The 22345-nt window shown below is 39.4% G+C and overlaps 2 protein-coding genes across 9 annotated transcripts in view; both read left to right on the forward strand.

The window, feature by feature from the left end:
• Nucleotides 1-22345, forward strand: part of GluRIB (Glutamate receptor IB) — a 152435-nt gene that overhangs the window by 112465 nt on the left and 17625 nt on the right. Inside the window, exons 3-4 of one of the 4 annotated variants that reach the window (XM_011301109.1) lie at nucleotides 6971-7098; nucleotides 9289-9418. In XM_011301109.1, coding sequence (XP_011299411.1) covers nucleotides 6971-7098; nucleotides 9289-9418 — 258 coding nt within the window. The other 3 variants (XM_011301111.1, XM_011301110.1, XM_011301112.1) reach the window with 3 other exon arrangements.
• Nucleotides 11320-16622, forward strand: LOC105264307 (facilitated trehalose transporter Tret1). Of its 5 annotated transcripts, XM_011301108.1 has the most exons (5): nucleotides 11320-11867; nucleotides 12580-12681; nucleotides 14813-14890; nucleotides 14957-16125; nucleotides 16193-16622. In XM_011301108.1, the coding sequence occupies exons 3-5, from the start codon at nucleotides 14848-14850 to the stop codon at nucleotides 16457-16459; spliced, it is 1479 nt and encodes a 492-aa protein (XP_011299410.1). In that variant the 5' UTR covers nucleotides 11320-11867; nucleotides 12580-12681; nucleotides 14813-14847; the 3' UTR covers nucleotides 16460-16622. The 5 variants fall into 5 exon arrangements, with proteins under 5 accessions (XP_011299410.1, XP_011299405.1, XP_011299408.1 ...); XM_011301103.1 differs by lacking the exon at nucleotides 12580-12681 and having other exon boundaries at nucleotides 11320-11925; nucleotides 14816-14890; XM_011301106.1 differs by lacking the exon at nucleotides 12580-12681 and having other exon boundaries at nucleotides 11320-11912.

A 22345-nucleotide genomic window follows, 5' to 3' on the forward strand; every position in this document is an offset into this window, starting at 1 on the left:
AGTAAGTCTCTTTCTCCGCAAAGAACGAAAAGGAAAAATTCCTGGATGTTATTACCCGCGACGCCTATATCGCACGCAAAGAATAATGGTCCCTTCCTGTCCTGACTTCAGGACGCCCACCGAGGAACGATGAAAAGTCCCCGCGGGTCTCTCCAGGGAGGGAAGAGTCAGGAAAATATATGTAGAGAGAGGTGAAAAAGAATAAGATCAGAAGAAAGCAAAATGGCGGATTGAGAGAATAAAGTGGTTGAGGGAAGGAAAAAAAAGTCAATGTGATTTCACTGGTTTTTACGGGAAATTTTCGAAGGGGAAAGTGAAACCGATATATATATCCAGACAAATGGAATTATAATCCCATGATTCCAGTGGCTGCAAGAACTCCCCCTAACAAAGGCAAAAGCCTCTCCCATTATTTTACTCACATGTGGTCCAGGATCACTCTCTCCGTTTTTGTCAGGCAACGGATAATACTGCGTTAAAGGCAGTACGTTAACAATATGTATGCGCATGCACGTAAGATTTTCTAATCCATCACCGCACGTACCCCTACAATCCGTCGACCGCATGGCTTTGCAAACCCCACAATCCGCTGAAAGGATAATCCCCGACGATTGCGCGGTTGGCCTCTCCCAATCCTCGACGTTTGCTATAGGATCCATAGACGAGGATGACCACCACAGGAATACAAGTGGAGGTCGGGCACAAGAGGACTGCATCCACTCACAAATAAATCTATAACATACAATAATTGAATAAGAATTACGTGATAGTTCCATCATTCAGTCGTGAAAATTAATGACTAATCAAATTTCATTTTGAAGATTGAAATGAATGAAAATTGGATTTTCCATGTCAACTGAAAATTTAACGACAAATAAAATAGAGTCTTCAGTAGATTGAAAATGGAATAATTTGTCTTTCTTTGTGTAGTAATTGTTAGGCGAGATTATTAACAAAATTGGATGAGGAAAGTTCTCCTCGTTATTTTTCGTCTCTCGGAATATTCGTAACCGAATATTCACAGGGTCTGGGTATTCTGGGCATTCACAAGCTCTATCGTACCAAAAATATTCAGAGTGTACCCGCTCGTCCCCTATCATACATACTGTACGTTAGAGTTCAAGGGACAAATGGGAGAACAGTGAGCGTGATAGGAGCGAGTTAGCCAAGTTAAATGTTTCGTGAACGGTAGTTGGAATTAGTTGTTTCCTCGTTACTAAAACGAGTATCCGCGATATTATACCGTGCGGGACTATCTGATCCTCAACTTTGTCCGATCATATACTGGCATCAACCACTTTGTACACTTCGTCCCGACAATCTCTACAGAACTGTCTCTTTATTTACACCATCACATCATATTTCACTTAATTTTCACACTCGAAGAAAAGTTCAGTCAATGTCTTCAGTCCTTATTCTCAACATTCCACGTTCCGAAATTTTACAATCTTTCATTATGCATCGACTATACTCTCTTGTATCGGTAAGATACTGTACATATTCATCTCACATTTCTAATATGATAAAAAATAATGCTAAAAATTAATTACAATTAATCACAAGGGAGAAATCAATTTCTTACACCAACTAACGCTTCAGTAACTATTACGTTAACGTCAACTCAATTCTTCTGCCAGAGGAGGTATATTTTTCGGATTGTCAATATCAACGATAATAAAACTTCGGCTCGAAAAGAAAAACGAAAAATTAACAGATACAGAGGTAGTATGAAAGAGAGTAAATTGAGATGGTGGTCGGTAAATGAAAAACGGTACAGGAGTAATACCAAGTGCATCGGCGGGTAATTGAAGCCGTGAACGGCCCAATGAGCGGACGTTCTTTTACGCTCGAAGAGACGCGCCCCAAGAGTGGACCCGACGATTTACGGGCCTCTCTCAGTCCTTTTTTTCATGCCATCCCTTCCTCCCAAAACCCTCAACCTACGGCATGAATGTGTGGCTATATGTGTGACTATATCCGCACCAAAGAGAGAACAGTGGAAAAATTATAGGAGGACATAAAACTTTCCCGCATGAAAATAACGGTACCTGACGCGCGAATACCATCTTCTCCCATTTTTTCCACTGAATTTTTTATTGTTTTTTATCGCTGAAGCAAAGGGGGTGGCCTCTTTGATGGGTATTTATTCATTCAGCTTAGAAAATTATCATTTAATTCCTATTCGGAAGCAAAAGTGCGACCAATAATATTCAACTTATTATTCCAGTCAGTGCAATTACATTTAATCTACTTGATCGTGATCGGTGAATTGTAAAATAATTTAGCATGAACAGTGATTCAAGTATGAAGGCATTAATTGAAATTCATGGTGGCACTCTGTATACATTGAAAACTTTAGCGCAGATCATTAGCAAACCTTGAGAGACACTGGTCCTTTCTCTCCATCTCGACGGTATATCGTCGTTATAACAATAGCCAATAACTTGTTTGGTTATTGCCAATATAAAGTCGATAATGCCGTGGCCATCTGCCACCTCCTTCGCTGCTATCTCATTCCACTTTCTCATCCGAGGTGCATATACACAGACTGTTTCTCAGTCTATCCTTTCTCCCTCTCGTTTGCTATTGAATAGAGAGAGAGAGAGAGAAATTGGGATCAGTGAAAGACAAGATCGCGAGCTCGTTTTCCGGATTCACCGGGAGTTGCTGTCCACCCCTTACTTCTGATCTAGCAAGCATCGGGGTTATCGAAAATCGAGAATCGATATTTATTGGTGGGTATCACGGCAATCGTTTGTATCTGTCGTTGTTATTTATCGGACAATTAATTACTTGAATTAATAATTTAATTAGAAAATTTTATTCCAGTGCCAAGTATTTGAGAAAATTGCATTCGAAATTTCCAGTAAAAGAACTTGACATTTTTTATAACATTTGTTAATTGGGTGAAAGCAAATTTATATAAAATTTTTTTTGGCGAATCGAATAAATCCTTCAAATTTCGACTAATTCTCGACTTTTATTACTCGTAAAAATGTGGGAAATTCGAGCAATAACTCCCTTAAATTTTTAATCTATAGAGAATTCAATATTTTGTTTTTCATTTCAACGAAGAGTTTGAAAATATGTATTTATTGACTTGTCAAAATGAATGAAAAATTTAATAAACATTTCCAGTTATGAGCACTCAACCGTATTCCCTTGGGTTCGAACATTTGTACTCTCCAAACCAGACAAATTGCCAGTGAATAATTTTTTTACACCATTTTATCATCTCCACGCGAATGAATTCAACTCCCAGTCCCTGTCCAATGAAAAACAATTCCTTAACAACATCAAGAAATCCCCCAAAATGACTAGCTGAAACACAAGACAGACTTGACAAGGTAATGTGATTTTTTTCGTTAAACGAATTTCCCCTCCAAAAAGGACCTCGCTGGCAAGTCGTTTGAAAAATTGGATTGCGCGATTTTGAGATGAAATTCCATTTGCAGGAGGAGACGAGAGTAATGGCGAGTTCAAACGTGTGTAGAGTAAGCATGAAAGGCCCGAGAGATAAAAGGCATATTCCATTTATGTGCGCATATATAAATGATTTTTCCGTAATAAGTTTACACAATTGCTCTAACGAATTTTTCTACAAAACCGAATGATTTCACCATTAACCAACAAAACCAAAGGAAATCAACAATATAATTGAGTTGGACCATTCCCCGAATGGAAGTAATTATACTACAACAATTAACGTAAGTTAATTAATTGAGTAGAAACGTTTGATTCTTCATTCCACCTAAATTAGTTGGAATTTCATCATTTTCAATTGAGGGTTTTATAAAGGAATCAATTATGATGGCGAAATGCAATTGAATCATTTCGAAATTTTCGTGAAATAATTTCGTTCCGATTGCGAAAGCCCTTGAAATTTCAAAAAATGTGTACGTCCGGTGCACCCAAGTGTACTGAAATTTTGAGAAATGTTTAAAAATGGTTTAGAGCTCGATTTTTATACTCATAGATACCGTATCGCATAACTCATTCTCGATTATTAAAAAAAGGAAGGAAGGAGATTTCAGCGTTCAATATAACCGCAGTAATTAAGGTCAGCGTTAATCACAGTGGCCAATAACTGGGGAAACGATGTTTGTGGGGTGAAAAAGGTCAATTGGGCTTCCACCCTTGATACATTGACGATGAAGTTAATAAGTTTATCATTTTGATAATAAATTTAATTAACACCGATAACTATTAAAAGCAAAGAAAACGTAATGGTTTCCGCGAAAAGATCAAATTACTTATTCATGATATGAATAAAAAGATCAATGTTTGTCGTTCTTCTTTCCACATAATACAATTTATTTGTTATCATCCAACTTCAATAATTGACACGCCAATAATATTGAACAATGTCTATTGTTGATACTAAAATTAATGAACCGCCCAGTTTAAAAATCGGGAATGAAAAGCGATTAGAATAAGTTCTCATAATTTTTCTAAAAACTCCGATCTTTTAAAAACATTATATAATTAAACATAATTCTTACCACACAATAATTGAATGATTAAAACAAGCCATTACATCACAAACTCCGTAATATCGATAGAGAAATTAATGAGTCAGAACGATCATTGCAAGAGTCAACGACCTCATATTTATTTCAAGAAAAAAAATTTCAACGTTTTTAATCTTATCGAACTCTAACACAAACAAGTTATAATTTCCTATTTTATGGTGAAGAGGCGATCGCCAAAAAACGCGATTTCATGTTTTGAAATATCTCAGAATGCTGCAGAAAAATTCCACTCGAATTAAATCCCAAACTTTTTTCCAACTTAAATAATTGACCTTCTCTAAATTAAATTCATTTTCAATAGAGAATATTAGCTAAATGTCTCATTCATTTAGAAAAATCATGAAATACCATTGAGTCTTCAACAGATTGGAAATTCAGGGAAATTATCCTCTGAATAAATAGAGAATCGCTGGAATATTCAAAAAGTTAAATGATTCGTTAATAAAGAATTATTACAAATTTCAATTGCAATTGCAGTCCGGTGAGAAAAATAATTCTTTTCATTTAGAATGATTGACACACGTGAAATCCCAAAGTATCACAAATTTCTTGTTGATGCTGCAGGAGAATCGAATAAAAGCGGATTCCAAGTGACAGAAAATAATGGATGACACCGATAAGAAGTGATATTGCGATGAAGTTTGCTCGGATAGTTGTGGCTCGAGGGGAATGTCCACAGAGGTGGGGGACGATGGGATTGAAGGAGTAGTAACATAGTTGGGTGTATAAGAGCTGAGGCGATCGTTGGAACGTTTTCTTCAATCTATCCCGAAGCCTGTATGAGTGGCTTTATCGTATTACTCCTCACCGGGAGACGAGTCGAATGGCATGGGGAGGTGGAGGAGGATCAGTCGAGAAAAAAGTGAGGTCATGGGTCCGAGTGAACTGTAATCAATAAAACGGGGCCATGATTTCGTTGAGCCGATTGTCTCCCGCTCCTCCCAAAAGAGACTATTCTTTTATTACATTTTTTATCCTCCCACTTCCACCCACCCATCTCCTTTCGTTTCTCCCTCAGTGCTTTTCCCACTGTCTGTCGACGAGTCGAGTTCCATTAGACACCTTTGTGTACTTCGGAGACTAGTCTCATCGAATTTAACGAGGGAACATTTTTATTTTTACAGACAATTCATTACTATAACATCTCCGCCATACTCTCCATGTTTCATCTCGTGGAGGTATCTTTGTTTTGTTGCTCGCAGAGACAAAAGGTCTATGATACAAATATCTCTGGTATATAATAACGGTCATTACAGTCATTTTTATGGACCAGAAAATCCAAAAGAGTGAAAAAATCGGGAGAAAGGAGTTCTGACAAACGTAATAGGTTTCGTGAATTCGCATAAAGTCCTCCGCCTATAATTGTCAATACACAGAAAAAATATTTATAATTAATAACCTGTCGTATACGACCTCCTATTTTGTTTGGTTTTTCATGTTTCCATAGTTTTTCGTAGAGGGGTATTTGCCTTGATATATGGCAAATGAAATCCCCGAAAAAAAGTGAAATTTGTTGGCTTGCCCTGTCATACCTCGTAAACATTTTCTCCGCAGATCGTTTTAAACAGTTTTCTTGCCTGGAGGGATGGGGGGAGGAATGGCCGTCTCGTCCACTGTCCATCATCTTTCTGGATAGCGTCCAAATTCACCGAGTCCGAGCCATCGGGTTGTTGGAGCAAGGGGGAATGATCGTGCCCTCCGCTTCATCCTCCAACCCCCTCAACCACCTTGTTCAACAAAAAATTGCATATCTTCCGCACCCGTGGATAGCCAAGTGAACTGGCGCCGACACTTTTCCCTCTACCATTCCACCTCTACCCATTTCTATCCTACATCCCACCCTCTGACTGCGGATACGAATCGTCCCGCACGAATCATTCCACTATTCTTCATCGTTGCCATTTTTCCAGGGAATGCAACTACCAGCTGAAAACATATCTCCCACGAAAAATTCCCGGATACAATGCCACTGCCTACATTTTCCTCTCTAACTACGAATTATGAAGAGAAATACACCAAAGAAAGTGAAAATTACGATGTAATTACTCGTAATTATATCTCGAGTTGAAAAAACGCGAGCATATTTCGTGGCTTTAACGATTTCATCTTCTTTTTTGTACGGCTGACTGACATTTTTCTCTCTGTGCGCACAATCGTATTCGCAATTTTGAGGGAAAAAAATTTCCGCGAAATGCGGAATTCTTTTTGTTTAATTATGAATATCGTATGGTTTGTATTTTTGTGGTGAGCGTGGGGGGTGTGCGATAATGGAGTTGAAACAGAATGAGAGGAGAAAAGCGTGAGAGGAATGATGTTTTCGAAGACTAGCGATGCAATTGGAGTTAAAAAGAAAAAGAGAGAATGGGAGTCTCTTGGTGACGAAGGTGCCTTTGTCATGTTAATCTAAAATGCAGCTTTTCCTATTCTTTTTGTTCAAGTTTGTCGTCAATTCAGCCGGGGCGTGTTTTCGATGCTGGGCGCTGTCAGTCCCGACTCGTTCGACACTCTGCATTCTTACAGCAACACTTTTCAGATGCCTTTCGTCACACCTTGGTTTCCTGAAAAGGTAGGAAAACAAATTTTTTCAATTTTTCTCTCGCTCCTGAGTGAATATTTGATTTTTGTCAAAACTCCTTTCATTTCACAGAACTTGTTTACAATGTCAAGCATGCATAACGCGATCCACTGTCAACGAGATCTCTTCAATCTTCCTAAATGATTTCAATTGAATTTCCTGTCAACATCAAGACAAAGTGGTCATAAGTGAATATAATAACTGATTTTAAAAAAAAACAATATTTTATATAACATATTTTTTCGATAATCAAACGATCAATATTGAACAGAAAACAACATGAGTCATTTTTCATGCACTAAAAATTCTGAAAAACATGAGCAGCCTTGGAGTCGATGAGAGAATCATTAAATGAATTTTGTATTCAGGAGAAATATCCATTTAACTTTTTCATTCTTTTCGAAAAAAATACCAAAGGTGTAAAACAGGATGACACCAAAGAGGAAGTGACAGAAAAAATAAACACGATAATAACTTATAATGTATGAGTAGTTACGAGGCATGTCATCATCTTTAAATTGATTTGATGATTTTTTCATTGGCCCCAGGGTCGTCCGATACTTTCTCAATTCCCTACCACGGTCGGATGAATGAATTTAAAATGTTAATAGGAAATTTGTGTGGATTTTGTCCAAGTTCATTAATCGACTGATCTCATGCAGATTGGAGCTGGAATATTATTGAAGATATGAATCGGATTATGGAATTTAACAGTAACTCTGGTGGAATATTAACAAGTTCATTTCATGATTTATAATGCCGTCCTTTAAATCATTTTTATCTACTTAATTAAAACCTCTGTAAATAGTATTTCTGAGTGATAGAGGGTAATTATAAATATGAATCAATTATAAACATCAATTAAACCAAAGCAACACTGAACAAAATAAAGAATAAAGAACATTAATAAAGATTCAATAATTTCTATGAGGCTGATGTGTTGTTTGTACGTTCTTTACCATAAAATTGATCAATTGTTGGGAAGAATTGCGAAATAATTTATTGTCAACACTGCGGTGAGTCATCTGACTGGCGGATAATTTTTACGAAAGAGACAGTAGAATTCACGCGACGGTTCGTACCACTTCTCTTGCAACTCACACTTTTCATTGAACTTTACTTCGCTCGGGAATTGCGTATCAAGACGTAATTTTCATTGAATTCTACTCTTCATGCCTAAATTATTCACGAATGAGGATAATTTTTAGGGTAAATCGTTATTCCATGTCTTATTTCTCAGTAGCTATACTGCAATGTTTCCTCATTAAATTCCATTAATTTCCTTGTTTCCAAATTTGAACATCAGGGAATAATGAAACAGCACATGTTGTGTGCTTATCATACGGATATGCGAAATGTGTATATATATTCAGTGGACAGAATAAATTCAACGGTGGAGAGGGAATGACCGAGAAAAGAGATAGAAGGGGGGCAACTATACTGGACTATTTCATTCGAAAATGTAAATTGGAAAACGCACCAACGTGGCTTGCATGGGAAGGCTCGATCGATCCGTTGGATGCGATGTTCGGTATACCTGGGGACACTGAATAAATTGAATTATCTTTTTTCCCCCGTGTTTCATTCATGATGAGAGAATTAGAGGATAAAAAATACCGCAGTGAGGTGGGATAAAAACGGAAAAACAATCATGGCTAAAGTGACAATGGGGGATTTCGATTTTTCATCGGCCGCACGTAAAAATGTCGAGGTATATACCAGGCAAATCAGATCGACTGGTCCCAAACTCATCATTGAATTTGTGGGGTAAAATGAAAGGGAAACAGTGAGTCCTGTGGTTCTACATGAAAGATGTCATCCCTATAGTGAGAAAATTTAAAACCGAATTCCATTGATATAATTCTCTCAATGATCTCTCAATGAAGAATATTCACTGAATTGCATTTGAAAAATTTTATCAAGTACACAAATTTTCTTCCTTATTCGAATTCCATTTTATCAAAGTTTTTAATAGAAATGGCAGGACTTTATAAAAAATATAAAACATCAAATTAGCGGATTGATCACCTCATTTTTAGAGACCATCGACTTAATCCCTGCCACTGCTTATCCCCTGAAGTAGTTCCTTACAAACATCACGCAATGTGAAACTCTGGGAGTAAATCAAGGATGTTCTCAGCTACACGCGGAAAAAAATCAAGATGGAATTTGTGATTGCAGGTACTGACGCCGTCCTCGGGTTTCCTCGACTTCGCCATAAGCATGCGCCCGGATTACCATCGTGCCATCATCGACACGGTGCGACACTATGGCTGGAAGAAAATCATCTACCTCTACGACTCCCACGACGGTGAGTCACCCTGCCGCCCTCGGCATGCATTTCTCATTTTACAGCTCTTCTCCAACAGCTTCCTTCTCCCTTCCCCACACCATCTTTTCTGGGCTATATTCCCCTCTGCCTTTCCCACTTCACCATCGTCTCGCCAAGTCTCCCGTCGTATTTTTATATCCTTTGGGAGGTCTCCAGTGGCCAACTTTCCACCCCAGGCCCGATATTAGGTACCTATACTGTGTGGCATACATAATAAACGGCAGGTATGCCGAGTAAATCGCAACTAACTTCCAAAACTCCCAACCATGCTCACACACCAACTCCTCCTCTTTTTTTCACAACTTTTTACAACCCCCCGTCTTCTGTTCTTCGACCACACATTTTCTACCCCCATCGTCTCTCTCCTTATTCCATCCCCTATGCCTTCATTTTCCTTCACTCGAGATTTTCAACGTTCAAACTCTGAAAATACCTGAACAAGTATAGATTTTTTCCCTCCAAGAAAAAACAACACCTAACGATTTCAAATTGAATTTTTATAACCAAGCACTGGGCACATTGATATCGATCTGTTGATTGAAAAAAGTGCAATCTTTTGAACCTCAACCGGTGGGGAGGTTCGGCTCTATACTCTGTTCTATTTTCTACGTGCAGTAGTAAAAAGTTTTATAGAAACTTTTAAAGCCCCCATGATTCACACGAAAAAACTATTCCAGCGTTATTTTTTTATTCACAATTGTATCACGAGAATTGAATTTAAGGGACAAATGTTTCTTCGGAAATCCCTTTTACAAAAAAGCATGTGACGTTTTCGGTCAGCTTTTTTCGGTGCATAGGTAAGCTATGCATATCATACTATATATACTATAATATAATATACTATTTTAATGAAATAATGATTTATCTGGAATAAGAAAAAAAATATTGTATTTATCAAGTGGAATTTCGACGGGGTAATTAGATCCAGGAATGACAAGAAACCACAGATTTTAATGAATAGAAATTTATGATGAAACAGAGGTGCACGTTTAATTACTGAATGTAAATGCAAATATACTTTGCAGATTTTCTTTTTGTCCTCTTGAAGCAGCGATCTCTCGCTATCTTCGCAGTTGGAGACTTTACAACAGTTTCGCACGGCTGGCCCGATAAATGCAGAGCCCCGCCAGGGGAGAAAAGTATAAAATTAAGCCAAAAAATATATTTCTCCCAATTTCATTAAAACTCACTATCTCAGAACTTTATATTTTTCTTCCATTGTATCTCGCAACTTATAATTATCCCAGCGTCAGTGCAATTACCATTAGTACAATAACCTCGTACATGAGTGGTAAAGAAAAATATCCGCGTCCATAACTGTTACCTAGAATCATCAGATTTATATTGCAGGCACTTTTCTCGGAATGCTACATTGAGAAAAAAAATGGTAAAAGAAGTGCGTCTCTTCCTGTATCACGGAACTCATGACTCGAAAATTGATAAGGAAATGATATTTCACTCAAAGAAATAAAAATCAGTCACTAAATTATATACTTGAATAAAAAATGATAATTTAGTCATAATAAAAATGTGATTTCTCAAACCAAGTCTAGCTGACTGAGTAAGCTCACAAGTTTTCTTTCTTCAAATCCAAAACATTGCGATGTAATCAGTACTTGACTCGGTTCGAGAACTCGCCTCTTTGTTGTGAATTGATTGCTAATAATTTTTATGAAATGTATAAAATTTCACGACGAGAGTATGTTTTCTCTCTCTAAGATATCGTGATGCATTGCTGACGGAATCGTGTAAGGTCTAAGGTCTTTCATAACACTTACGATAACTGTCTGTCAATTTTTACGACTCATACGGATGTGAACATGCGTAAAGCAATTTTTTATTTCAATGGATGTGAATGTTTGCACTGAAATCACACATCTCTCACTAGTCTATCCTATTCTGAAAATTAATACAACTCATGTTTACGCTTGATCATGGCAGTGAAAATAAATCAAACGCAGAGGTGGTTGCTGGTTAATCAAGAAATCATAAATATGTGAATTGTGGATTATGTTTGAGAAGTTGTCATGAAGATAGAAAAAAAAATCAGAAGTGGGAAATGTACTGAGGAGGGGACACGTCCAGTGCCATTGGCTTTACTGATGTACACAAACCAAACGACTTGATATGCGGTACTTACGGCTGAATCCTAATCTGTAGAATAGAGGCTTCAGTCTTCATTTTTCACTTGGTCGTGCATTAATCGAGGAATCCGATTCCTCTCCGATGGATAGACTTGACTGTCGAAACAACCTAATGTGATCGATATCACTTTGATAATCTAAACGAATTATACTATATTTAGTGAGTGGATCGAGATCTCAACGATTATTAAAAGTTGTGATAATACTAAGTGTAAATATTGAGTCGACAGCTACAGATGTAGATGCAGTGGTTCTTCCATATTTGTCGTATCTTGTTGATCAAGGTACATTCTAATCTCTAGATTCTTCTGACATCAGTCACTTTTTCAGTGAGCACCTTAGGCCAGTCAAATTGGACCTTAACCACCTCAAAAATGTAGAGAAAATTTCCCTCATCATGATATTAAAAATGTGCACCCACACGTTCAGCAGAAATGTGCTTAATTAATTAAAAATTAATTAAAAAGTTGCGGCGAACGCCAATAAACTGTACTGGATTAATTGTTTTAATCCTATCGAAAAGATAAAAATATTCAGAGGTTGGGCTGATCTAATTCTTCAAATTTCGAGTCGAAGTAATGTTCCTAATCCTACTATGATTTTTTAATTAATTTTTAACATCGTTGAGCACAAAAAGACCCAAACAATCAGCTGATTGTGTATGCCCGGCCCCCCGTTGCACGCGCCGCTCATGGATATACGCGGGATGCGCAGGAGTTTGAAATGTCCTGTCCAGCGACGCGCGCACCAGGGGGGCGGGCATACGTGATCAGCTGATTATTTGGGACTTTTTGTGCCAAATCGTGTTAAAAAATTAAATAAAAAATAACGAAGAGCTTGGGAACATTGCTTCTACTTGCAATTTGAATAATTGGGTCAGCCCAACCTCTGGATACTTTTATTTTTCCGATAGGATTAGACAAATCAATCCGGTGTAGTTTTTTGGCGTTCGCCCTCATTCTTTCTTTAGTTTTTAATTAATTATGCATATTTCAGATCAGGGGAATTTTCTCTACATTTTAGTGCAATTTCAGCCTGCCAGGACTTTTTTTGGTGGTATCAAGTATAAGCGCGAGTCTTGTTTTACTGGCCTACCTGGTAAAACCCGTTTTAACATTTGTCACCATCGTAACAGTCAGTCTCACTCGTAATCACAATCACCTTTAATTACCATTGAGTAACAGGCATTACAGAAGTCTTAAATAACCGCTCGCGATTTCCCGTGATTATCGCGAATTGATCAAGGATATGCAGTAATCGAAGTTCTCTCATTGTGAGGTACATCATATAGTATTATACCGTAATAGCTCTGCGATTACCGCATCTGCCTTGACCGCGAGCGGCCGGCGTGCGTGATAATGGAATAACCTAGAGAGAAGAAAAACGCGGCCTTGCCATTTTAGGAAGCAATCTGAGATTTTCTCGCGAAGTTTCCACTTCGACGCGCCATGACTGGAACTTACAAAAATACTTCGAAATTTGTTCTTGGCCAAACGACATAACCATTTTTGTTTTTATCAAAGTTATTTTATTGCACATCACCCACTTTCCGAGGGACAGATATAGCTCTGAAAGGATTGAAGGATAAACAATTATCCTCATCCCAAGCTAATGATCATTATCTCCTTAATCTATCAAAGTTGATCACTGATAATTGCCGGGGAAAAAAAAATCCGTTTCCCAATGTTCGAAACGACGAGGCACTTTTGACGCACTAATTACCGGTTAAACAATAAGTAGCGATTAAACTCAGTTGGGTTGGAATTAGCGTTTCATCCTCTTGCGCTTCACCCAGAGATTGCCTACGCCATTTGACAATGACAACGAGGGTCATTTCCAAGGAAACGAACACGAGTACAACGAAAGCAAGGAGGTATCCGGGTGAATCAGAGGCACGTAGCGAGCCCCACTTTTTGCTTAATTAGTATTTCGAACGAGGAAGCACGATTCGTAGGGAGAGAGAACTCAACTCACTTCCCCTCTCTACTACAACTCCAGGGGAATCAAGCGATTTAACCTAAGCTAAGTTTCCAGTGGGAGATAGGAGGCCAGGGCCTCACTGGTATTCAGTTTTATATGCAGCAAGTACCATCGAGAATTCCCCACTCCTCCATTCAACTCTGATCATCATGTACTAATGTCCTCGTTTCAATAACGCCTCTTGAAAGAGGTGAATTTTCAGCAATTCCATTTTCCGAATTGTCTGGTGAATCCTATTGCTGTTATCATTTTTTTTCATTTTGATGTAGGGATTTTCGGTGTGAGTAGAGAGTTAGTCGTAACTGGTATGAAGCCATTGTACCGGATTTGAGAGCGGATGCCATCAATCTAGAACGATCTGATGTCGTTTACCCGGGGCGCGAAACTATAAATGTCTCTTTCCATAATTGGTTATTGGCCTTCTTCAATGGTATGACTTTCCTCTTCAGGTTGTTGAGTTGCAATTGCCCATGCGGTATTTCCAGCGGAGTTTAGCAATCGACGATATCCATGGGTGTTAAAACGTTTTACTTGGCGGTGTACGTTTGGCCATCGTAAATCCAAGTTAAGGCAGTCCACAGCTCGCCAGTTTGGGGGCTATAGCCGCGTTAATACTAACGTAACATTGTATTGCTCAGGTCATAACTGTCACAGTGGGACCTTGCTTAAGCTGAGTTGGGGGAACTCGGAGTGAGTGAGTGGATGCACGGAGATAGGGCTCAGAGGAGGATAGATGAGATAGGGTAGAGGAGCAAGACCGGTCATCACTGTGTACCAAGTAGATTCGTACCGCCAACCATGCGTGTCAGATAGAGCCGACGTTATGTAGTGTCGCGCGTCCCAACCGAGAGATATGTGGGTAGGAATCTAGTTAGTGTTGACCCTTTGCCACGTTGACCAGTGCCTCTGACCACCGCGACCCCGCGACTCTGTGTATCCGTAACTCAACCCTTCAGCCCACCCGGTGGGTGGGGTCATTGAAATCCAAGATTCTTGGTTTGCTCTCTCGGTTCTCTCGCTTATTCCCGTGCCAGGCCAACCTTGACGATTACGTCCTACCGGGACAGCAGTCACCACTTCCCTCGCCGTCACATTCAGCACTCGGTTGCAATGGTATTGTTCAATGCCTAGCGCTCGATTCCCAACGGAAATTGTCTTCTACATCTGATGATGGGCCAACTTCGACTCAATCGCTACTGAATTACCACCCAAAATTCGAGGGTGATTGATGAAGAGAATTATGTTTCAGCAGAAATGTCAATCGCCTGAACCACACGACCCAAAATGGATCTCGAGATTTTTCATCAGTTTATTATAGGATTAGTTTGTAAGTACCTGTTTGTCTCTAGTTTAATGAATCTGTTGGTGGAAATAATTAATTGGACTTACACAGGTAATTTCCTTGTTTTCGACTGCGGTCTTCATGAGGGATGGCCGACACCTACTCTTGGAAAATTCGGAGAAGATGATTCCATCACTCTGACGTCGGATCAGGAGGCTCTCGTTTTGAGTGTGATGTACTTGGGTGTGGGCATTGGTACGATAATGCCGTTGATCTGTATGGACAGAATTGGAAGAAAATGGACCCTATTGCTTGGTGCTTTACCAAAAGTTTTGAGCTGGCTCGTTGTGGGTCTGGCTGATAGTCCCAATATCCTGTGCCTCGGTAGAATTCTCGCGGGAATTGGCTGCGGCATCTCTTACTCTGTGGTGCCCATGTACATCGGTGAGATAAGCAGCAAACGAACAAGGGGACCTTTGGGTACAATGAATGCTGTCTCTCTCAATCTGGGAATCCTTTTCATCTACACAGTTGCCTTGAATGTCAGTCGCTTCACCATGGCAATGATTAACCTCGTTTGTCCCGTCCTATTTATTATGCTATTTATATGGCTCCCCGAGAGCGCAGTATACCTCACCCAAAAGAACCAGCTGATCCGTGCGGAAGAGGTTCTCAAGTGGACACTGGGCAAGGATGATGTGCAGAAAGAATTTGAGGAAGTTAAGCGAATTGTTTCCGGTGAGGATAAGACAAAGGCAATTGGCTTCTTCGCTACACTGAAGAAAGCATCCAAATCTCCAGCTAACAGGCGTGCTTGCTGGATTCAACTGATCTTGAGTAGCGCAATCGGTGTTACTGGTGCAGCACCCATTCTCTCCTTTCAGTCTCATATCGTCAAACAAGCTGAATTCCATGGTGTAGATTTCACCATAATTGCCACTGGAGTCGCTGTCGTCATCTCCGGAATTGTCTGCATGGCTGTTGTTAAATTCACCGGAAAGAGAAGACTGCTTCTAGTGTCAGGTCCCCCATTTTTCGGCTCCCTAGCAGTTCTATCAACTTACTTTACGCTTTTGGAGCACGGTGTGAATGTGAAGAGTGTCAACTGGATTCCAAGCGTTTTCATCATCATCTATATCGTTGTCTTCGGATTTGCATTTAATCCACTGCCAATAGCTTATTTAGGTGAATTATTCTCGATTGATATGAAGGTCATTGCTGGAGTCTGCTCTGTTTTGTATTATGCAATTACAACTACAGTGACTATTGAAATTTATCAGGTAATTTAATAGATTTTTAGTTGGCCATTTATGACTTTGTCGTTTTGATTTTTGGTTTGCCTTGCAGAAACTGTTCAAAACACTCGGGACGTTTGCAGCAATGTGGCAACTGACTGTGATCACTTTTATTATCTGGTGTTTGATTTGCGTATATGTGCCAGAAACAGAAGGAAAGAGCTTAGCGGAAATACAGACAATGCTCAGTGAAGGATTTGTGAAGCGAAGCGGAGATGAAAAGAGGAGGAAGCCCGGAGAAACAGACGCTGTCGATATCGGAGTATATTCGTTGAGCAAAGTCAGTGTAGTACCGACTTTGAACAATTCCATCAATTAAAGTTGAAGTAACTTCTCCCATTCGCCCATTCCCCTTTTTTCTACTGTTGAAGCTACCCAAGGATTTAATAAAATGTTTCTCGACTGTTGTTGTTTGATAAAAATGTTGTTTGATAAAATGAAAGTGTAGAAGTTTTCGATTAATTAAAGAAAAGTAACCAACTCCCAATGTCACGATCTATGAATCACAAATTCATAAATTCAAGAGAGTAATTTAATCCTTCGGTTAAATCTGGTGAGACGGTGGATGGCAGTGTGACGACTCAAATGGAAAATTACTCAGAGAGACTTCGGTAGTGCATCTGCACCTTCGTCAATACAAAACGAATGCTTAATCAAGGCATCTAATGCAATCACGATCGTGTGAGACGGTGAACCATCTGTATTAGTACATACTCATCCCTCTCTTAACCTCTCTCCCCTCCCTGCTGCCGTCATGTATCTTGAGTACTGTTGAATCTACGCATCGTAGTAACTAAATCGCATTCCCTTAAGGGAGGCATTGCCATCTTCCCTAGGTATACTCAGTTCCTCTCCCTCCAACAGCCTACAATTGCGTCGTAGCGGAATTCACTGTTCTCCAAATCTAATCGACATTCCAGTATTTCATTAGTCATGTCTTCTCCATCTCCGGAGATGTGATCACATTGGAATGTAGCATTGTTGAGTTATCATTGGGTGAAAAACCATAAATAAGGTATGATTGAGCGCTTACGTTTACTAATACCATTCACCGACTCTTTTCCTTATCTCGGATATCGCTGTAACGAAAAAACAACTCGTCATTGTATTGATCTTGCAAACTGGAATATATACGACGCAAGTTAGAAGGACATCAACAACACAGACAGGCTGCTCTCTCCAGCGCATTTCACTTGAGACAACAAGATAGCAAGTATCTTCCAACGCCAACCCACTCTCTCGCGCCTTTAGCTTATCTTGCGTACCAAAATCAAGATTGATAGATCGTAGGACTACGACATGCACGTAACATCCACTTAAACGTGCATTATCCCGATGAGAGTATGCCACAACCAGACGCGAGTTGCATCTTAGCTGTGGGCTTTTCCCATCCCTCTCAGGTCTTAACAGCTACTCTCAACTGCGGGTGGTTGTAGATTTGCCCGGGGGCTAAATGTGGCCTCGGCAATCCACGTAATGGCAACCAGCCTCGGCTAGATGCTCCACCGTGACAATCTGACTTCGCTCACAGATAAGTTTCCTGATTCCTCGTATAATCGTGATTCTCGATCAATTCACTCATCCATTGGATCCTTACCGAGTTCTCTGTCATCAGCAGTTCAATGTGATTTCACAATTGCTTCCAATTGCTTACAGTTCTCAAAATATCACGTATACATCAATCCCGGTGTACGCATTTGAATCACACTATTTCCGACATGGATCACTTTGGCTTCAACCGTTTTTTTTTTTAATTTTCCCAATTTTTTTTTTTTTCCTCTTTTCGGTGTGCTGCCTGTTCCTGGCGGCCCGACAGTGCGTTTCAATGTTTCTCGTTGCGGCGCAGTATTATGGGGGACAGCAGGAGAGATCAGTAAAAATTGTAACTGAAATGTCGCCAGTGGATGTGCTACCAGTTGGTGGAACAGCCGACGGGACAACAGGGGGAAGAGTTTAAATTTATGAAAATGGCTAGTATGGCCGCTGTCGTTTGCACGCACCAACCATCGGTTTTGGAAAGCCGCCTTTTTCATTTCACTATGCTGCGTTATGACTTTCGGTTTGCCTGCAATAAATTGTATAATATTGTAGCAACTGTTAAATGGCGATTTTTGCTGTCCTTTTATTGAAACGCCTTGCGCTGATATTGGTATCGGTATAACAGAAGAAAAATTTTATTTTTTCATTCATTTTTTTCTATTAACTATATTTTGGGGAAAAGTCATTTTTCTCTCAGTATATATCCGGGGGATATATCGGGATGATGATCGTTGTTATCATTACGTATGAATGAACTCGGTGAGTTTGCTGACAGACGAGACGCTAAATCGATTAAGCCCTGGCTTATTCACATGGATTCGGCCGAGAGGAGGGTAATCGTCTGTCGAAAGACGTCTTTCTACCCGCTATCAACCGGGGGATCCGTCAGTAAGACCCCATCGCTATGCCCCACTGCCGTATATGGGGCTGTCGAGGGAGCATTAAGATAATCCGGCGAGTGTCAACGTGAATCTCCATTCACTGTAACAGCTGGCTCATTCCCATCAATTAGGACATTTTCCAGTGATTTCCACCGGAACTCTAATGCTAATTTTGGCACAATACGAATGCATAAGAATATTTGCGTGAATATTCGCAATCACACTTTTATTATTTTAATACATCCGCATGAACCGCGCACAAAAAAATAGAAATATACTAAGAGAAAAATGTATCACACGTGATTTTTTAATTTTTCGCTAAGTACACTGCTGGAGTGCTAAAATGGATTTGATTAATAATACTGATATGAAATTGTAAAGAGTAAGTCGCACTCTTTGAAAATTAAAGTATAATTTTCCAACAATACACGCAGCACATCCATTTTCAATTACAACTCTAATATAAAATTAATTTGAAATAAGTTCAATATAAAATCATACTTGACCACGCTTCTCTTCGGTGAAAATAAATTTTTCAGTATTATTGGAGAATTATCAACGAAACCAATTAATTTCTCTCTCTAAAAACTCAATTTCATTTACATCATCCGGGGGGGTCTGGAAGCGCGCTATCAGTGGCACTGGCACTTCAGCCGTTTCATTCAATCAGGAACGGTTCGATTGGTAAAGCGAAAACGTGATGCCCTTTAAACGCTCTCCACTCAGGTGTCCACGAGAATGGCCAGATGAGACGAGTTGAGGGACAAAGCTTCACGATGCACACGTGCCATTCGTCACTATTGAGCTTCCCAAAGTACTCCTGATTAATTGAAATTCCTAGAGATGCAAATCCCCTTTCAGAATCGACTGATGACTTGTGTCAATTGCTATAACACAGTAGTTCCATCGTGTGCAGTAGTGCCTCAGATACAGGGAATCCCTTCCCGACGGTTTCCTATTCAATTCCAACGATAAAAATTTCCTTTCCACCAGAATTGTATTGCATTTATGACAGTAGATACCTAAAATCCGCGAATTCACATACATTTCGAAATAAAATCCCCGTCTTTCATCTTCAATACCATGAGAGACAATAAAATGTAGCTCGTATCACTGGAAAATAGATATCATTCGTGCAACTCCATGCGAGAACTAGATGTGTTCCGGTGAAATTTTGCCACTCGTCAATATGCATCTTCGTTTGAGGCTATCGTAAATAGAATCATAAAATTTCTGTGGAGAGCAACGCTGCGAAAGACTTGACAGTCTTCTATGCCCTGTGAATTTTGCCAGAATAAAACGAAAAGTCATTTCCCATACTCCACTCGGGTTCGTGTCAAAATTTCTGTGACAATGATATCCTTCCAAAAATGTTGGAATATCCGCTTTGTAAAATATCATATGACACCCCGAACTGAATTAACGCCTAAAGTGAAATCAATCCACTAACTCATATTTCATAAAAGAAAATAAATGACGTTATAGAAAATAGTGAAATTCTCGTACCAACATTATATTTCACAGAGCGGTATAAAATATCTACTATAGTGATGAGGATAAAGGGGGTTATTATCACACTTGTTTAAAAAATGAAATTCTCTCGGATCAGGTTGGGTAAATCGAAAACTGATCAGTTTCTTACCTCCGTCGTATCAAGTCCTGATCAAACGTAAGGCTCGTCTGGCATAATTTCGCGAAAGAGGTGTTGTAGCTTCAATCTCCATGAAATGAGAGTTGTGGGAGATGGTCAATTGCAATAAAGTTGGTCGGACAGGTGCCCTCTTGTGATGTTTGAATACCCCATACCTGGAGAAAACAAGATACATACCTTCTAGCAACACACTCGACCATGTCTGTCGCTTTTCTCTCGGTTCTTGGCACTTGAGACACGTCCAGAGGGATGCCAATATAACAACGTATACAACTTGAAAGCGTAAAGGGCTTTTATTCCATATATATAAGGGCAAAAGCTACGAGTGCACTCGTTGCTGCTAGTCAAGAGTGTCGGATGTGGTGACATTACACGAATGCAGAAGCCTTCTGATATTCCCACAGGGAGATATTACTATTTACACTTCAGGAATACTCGACAGCAGCATCAGAAATACTTCATCCATCTTATTAAACTGTTGGAGAAATGGAATTTTCATGGACAATTATGTTGTAAGTTGTAGGAGAGTGGCATTGAATTTCATTACAGTGAAGAGCTCCTGAAATTTCAAGTTTCACTGAAAGTTGGAGGGATTTCCAATTCTTTGAGGAATACCAACCCTACAATTTATGAAGTTGATTCATTTTGGGTTAATTAATTTTAACCAACCGGCATACGAGTTAAACGTTAAAGCAACAGTTCATTGCAGATATAATCGGTTCGCTGATGGTAATGAAATTCTCAGACGACGGAAAAAATTTTTAAATCAATCGTTTCTGCAATATCCCAATTTGTACTCGATCCGGTAGAAGCTTCACGTCTGAATTATTTCTAATATTTCTGCTTAAATACCCATCTAAAAATCCTCAACACTTCAATACATTAAGGGCAAAGGAGAACTTTCTTACTTCAATGATTAAATTAATCCTTTGATCAAAACACGGTAGATTAAATTCTGGGCGTTGATGAGTGAGCAGCACGCCCGATTGAAGTTAAACAATTTCCATCTCCGGAAATTGGTGTAAACTATTTGATAGAGCAGCCTCACTCATACGAAACTTACTTGAAGATAAAATCCTGTCCGCTAAAACTTCACCTCTGTCCGAGTGCTTCGTAATAATTCAGTATAACAACCCATTCACCTTTGTACCACCGTCTTTGTCTGCATCTCCACTCCCCTGATTGCCTCCACCCCTCACCAGGAAATAGTAATTCCTCTTTGAACAGATAATAGAACTTAACTGACTTCAATATGCCAACACTAACCATGAACTTTAATGCCATACTTCAGAGTCCACTGATCATCAAAGCCATAAAACAATGAACAGACAGTATTAGAATTCTCCGCGAGTAAAAGTTAGCGCACTCGTTGAACTCATTAGCATTCATCAGAACGATAGCACCAGCCCCACACGTCAATTACATTGGTTTTACAAAATATATCCATTGATGGGGGAGTACGGAGGGAGTTGAGGGGTCAAAGGGAACATCCCCTTTGCATCAGTATCACAGTGAAAGCATGAATCCACTCGTTTCCATTCGTTTCTGTCCCGCTAATTCATGCAAATGCTCAGGTTCGACATTGCCAGAATAGAAATTTCGTAGCGTAACAGTTAACCGAGTTGAGTTGGTCATGATGCATATTGTGGCCCCATTGGAAAATTCACGTTGAAAAGCCCATCCCCTCCAGGTAATTGGCGGCAATCGCTCTCATTGTTGGCTTTGCCAGACTTCATGGTTCAAATTTGACATTTGTTTCACGCTGCATACTCCATAAAACCACGTTTGCCAACGGTTACGCACCGAGTTGTTTCATCAACTTGAAGAATGCACTCATTTCAGAATCAGGTCGCGTACATGTGTGTGTGCGTGATTTTTATGTGAGAATAATAGTGGCAGAAATTGCTGAGAATTCCAATCATAATTTTAAACAACCCTTGAAAATTCTGACGGGTAATCAGAATGTTATAATGGATATTGCGAATCGCTGGAATCTCATCAAATATTTTGAATCGCATTGACGCAATGCATTACATGTCTACTTACCGGGACGAGTGATGGATTGCACCCGCGATAATGGCTATCGCTGTTATTTTATTACCATATTTTGATTAAAATGGCCTTTGAGAACAAA

Source organism: Fopius arisanus, unplaced genomic scaffold (genome assembly GCF_000806365.1).
Source record: "Fopius arisanus strain USDA-PBARC FA_bdor unplaced genomic scaffold, ASM80636v1 scaffold00020, whole genome shotgun sequence".
NCBI lineage: Eukaryota > Metazoa > Arthropoda > Insecta > Hymenoptera > Braconidae > Fopius > Fopius arisanus.

Bases quoted from the DNA above. Each gene is read 5' to 3' on its own strand.
- LOC105264307 (XM_011301103.1), top strand. From the start codon at position 14,848: ATGGATCTCGAGATTTTTCATCAGTTTATTATAGGATTAGTTT. The intron at 14,891-14,956 runs GTAAGTACCTGT...GGACTTACACAG, and splicing joins GTTTATTATAGGATTAGTTT to GTAATTTCCTTGTTTTCGAC. The intron at 16,126-16,192 runs GTAATTTAATAG...TTTGCCTTGCAG, and splicing joins TGACTATTGAAATTTATCAG to AAACTGTTCAAAACACTCGG.